At 49.2% G+C, this 2,281-nt stretch overlaps 2 protein-coding genes across 2 annotated transcripts in view; one reads left to right on the forward strand and one right to left on the reverse strand.

Annotated features, from left to right (window-relative positions):
• vash1 (vasohibin 1) overlaps positions 1–2,281 on the forward strand; it is a 541,933-nt gene that overhangs the window by 307,178 nt on the left and 232,474 nt on the right. The window lies entirely within an intron of this gene.
• LOC111962964 (latent-transforming growth factor beta-binding protein 2-like) overlaps positions 1–2,281 on the reverse strand; it is a 153,371-nt gene that overhangs the window by 21,505 nt on the left and 129,585 nt on the right. Inside the window, 3 exon segments of the mRNA XM_070443285.1 lie at positions 173–298; positions 450–569; positions 1,057–1,182. Coding sequence (XP_070299386.1) covers positions 173–298; positions 450–569; positions 1,057–1,182 — 372 coding nt within the window.

The raw sequence follows: 2,281 nt of genomic DNA on the forward strand, positions 1-2,281 counted from the left end.
GGGAGAGGGGTCAGCCCTGAGAGATACAGGGTCAGGGAGTACAAGCTGCCCTCTGCATGCACTGTCTGCCCTCACCCAGACAGGAGAGGGGCTTGTGGCTTGTCCTAATTGTGGTAATACATTCAAACCAGTTGGTAGTTAGTTATAAACAGTATATATTGTTCTCTCTCACCTTGGCAGCCAATTCCATCTGTGGTGCCTGTGGTGTATCCATCAGGGCAGATGCAGAGGTAGGAACCCTCTGTGTTTAGACAGTCCCCATCTCCACAGATCCCCCCAGACTGACACTCATCCACATCTGTAATACATACACACACACAGAGGCAAACATGACAACATGACAGGCTAATCGGATAGTTAATCAAGGACAGTTTATCAATACACACACAGCTGAACAGGAGAGGACGTCACCCCTCCCATCCTAAGAGAGAGGGTGTGAGTGTGTGTACCTCTGCAAGATGTCCCGTCCACCATCTCCAGGCCCGGGGGACAGGAGCAGCTGTATGAACCAGGGTTGTTGGTACACTGTCCTGCCAGACACAGACCGTGGTCCTCACACTCGTTGATGTCTGCCGGGGGACACAGACACACACAGTGCGTAATGTAGCGTGATACATTCCCACCACAGCTGGGAGGTCATTAGGTCTTAATCCAAGTCGGTCCTCAGTTTGTCCTCCAAATAAAGCGGGCAAAACTTCAAGGAAAGTGTCACCATCTACCACATGAATGTACATAATTCTCATCTTTTATATCAGGGAATTATGACGACTCAAATCGCATCTACTGCACAGGATGTTGGTGGCACCTTAATTGGGGAGGATGGCTCGTGGTAATGACTGGAGCGGAATCAGTGGAATGGTATCAAATACATCATACACATAGTTTTCAGATGTTTGATGCCATTCCATTTGCTCCGTTCCAGCCTCCAGTGATCTGCAGGTACTCGTCTACCACGCAGAGCTGTGACTGACTACAAATAAATCATCAGCATAAGAGGAGAACTTCCAGCAGGAGTGAAGGGTCATTAGAGTTTAGTCCCAAGTAAAAAAGTAGTACCTTCACAGGTGAGCCCATTGGGCGCCAGCGTGAAGCCAAGGTCACAGGTCATACAGGAGTAGGAGCCCTCTGTGTTGCTGCAAACGCCCATGGGACAAACTCCTGGGGACAGGCACTCATTTATGTCTGAGAGAGAGAGAGAGAGAGAGAGAGAGAGCGCAAGGAGTCAGGCTCTCAGTCTTTCCTCGGCCTGAAAACATGACTAATGCTGAATGCAAGGAGTCAGTCTCTCAGTCTGCCTCTGGCCTGATAACATGACTAATGGCTGAATGCAAGGAGCCAGTCTTCTCAGTCTGCCTCTGGCCTGATAACATGACTAATGGCTGAATGCAAGAAGTCAGTCTCTCAGTCTGCCTCTGGCCTGATAACATGACTAATGGCTGAATGCAAGGAGTCAGTCTCTCAGTCTGCCTCTGGCCTGATAAACATGACTAATGGCTGAATGCAAGGAGTCAGTCTCTCAGTCTGCCTCTGGCCTGATAACATGACTAATGGCTGAATGCAAGGAGTCAGTCTCTCAGTCTGCCTCTGGCCTGATAACATGACTAATGGCTGAATGCAAGGAGTCAGTCTCTCATCTGCCTCTGGCCTGAAAACATGACTAATGGCTGAATGCAAGGAGCAGTCTCTCAGTCTGCCTCTGGCCTGATACATGACTAATGGCTGATGCAAGGAGTCAGTCTCTCAGTTGCCTCTGCTGATAACATGACTAATGGCTGAATGCAAGGAGTCAGTCTCTCAGTCTGCTCTGGCCTGATAACATGACTAATGGCTGAATGCAAGGAGTCAGTCTCTCAGTCTGCCTCTGGCCTGATAACATGACTAATGGCTGAATGCAAGGAGTCTCTCTCAGTCTTCTGCCTCTGGCTGATAACATGACTAATGGCTGAATGCAAGGAGTCAGTCTCTCAGTCTGCCTCTGGCCTGATAACAATAATACTGAACGCAAGGAGTCAGTCTCTCAGTCTGCCTCTGGCCTGATAACATGACTAATGGCTGAACGCAAGGAGTCAGTCTCTCAGTCTGCCTCTGGCCTGATAACATGACTAATGCTGAAGCAAGGAGTCAGTCTCTCAGTCTGCCTCTGGCTGATAACATGACTAATGGCTGAACGCAAGGAGTCAGTCTCTCAGTCTGCCTCTGGCCTGATAACATGACTAATGGACTGAATGCAAGGAGCCAGTCTCTCAGTCTGCCTCTGGCCTGATACATACTAATCGAACGC

The sequence above is a fragment of the Salvelinus sp. IW2-2015 genome, linkage group LG4q.2 (assembly GCF_002910315.2).
Source record: "Salvelinus sp. IW2-2015 linkage group LG4q.2, ASM291031v2, whole genome shotgun sequence".
Classification (NCBI taxonomy): domain Eukaryota; kingdom Metazoa; phylum Chordata; class Actinopteri; order Salmoniformes; family Salmonidae; genus Salvelinus; species Salvelinus sp. IW2-2015.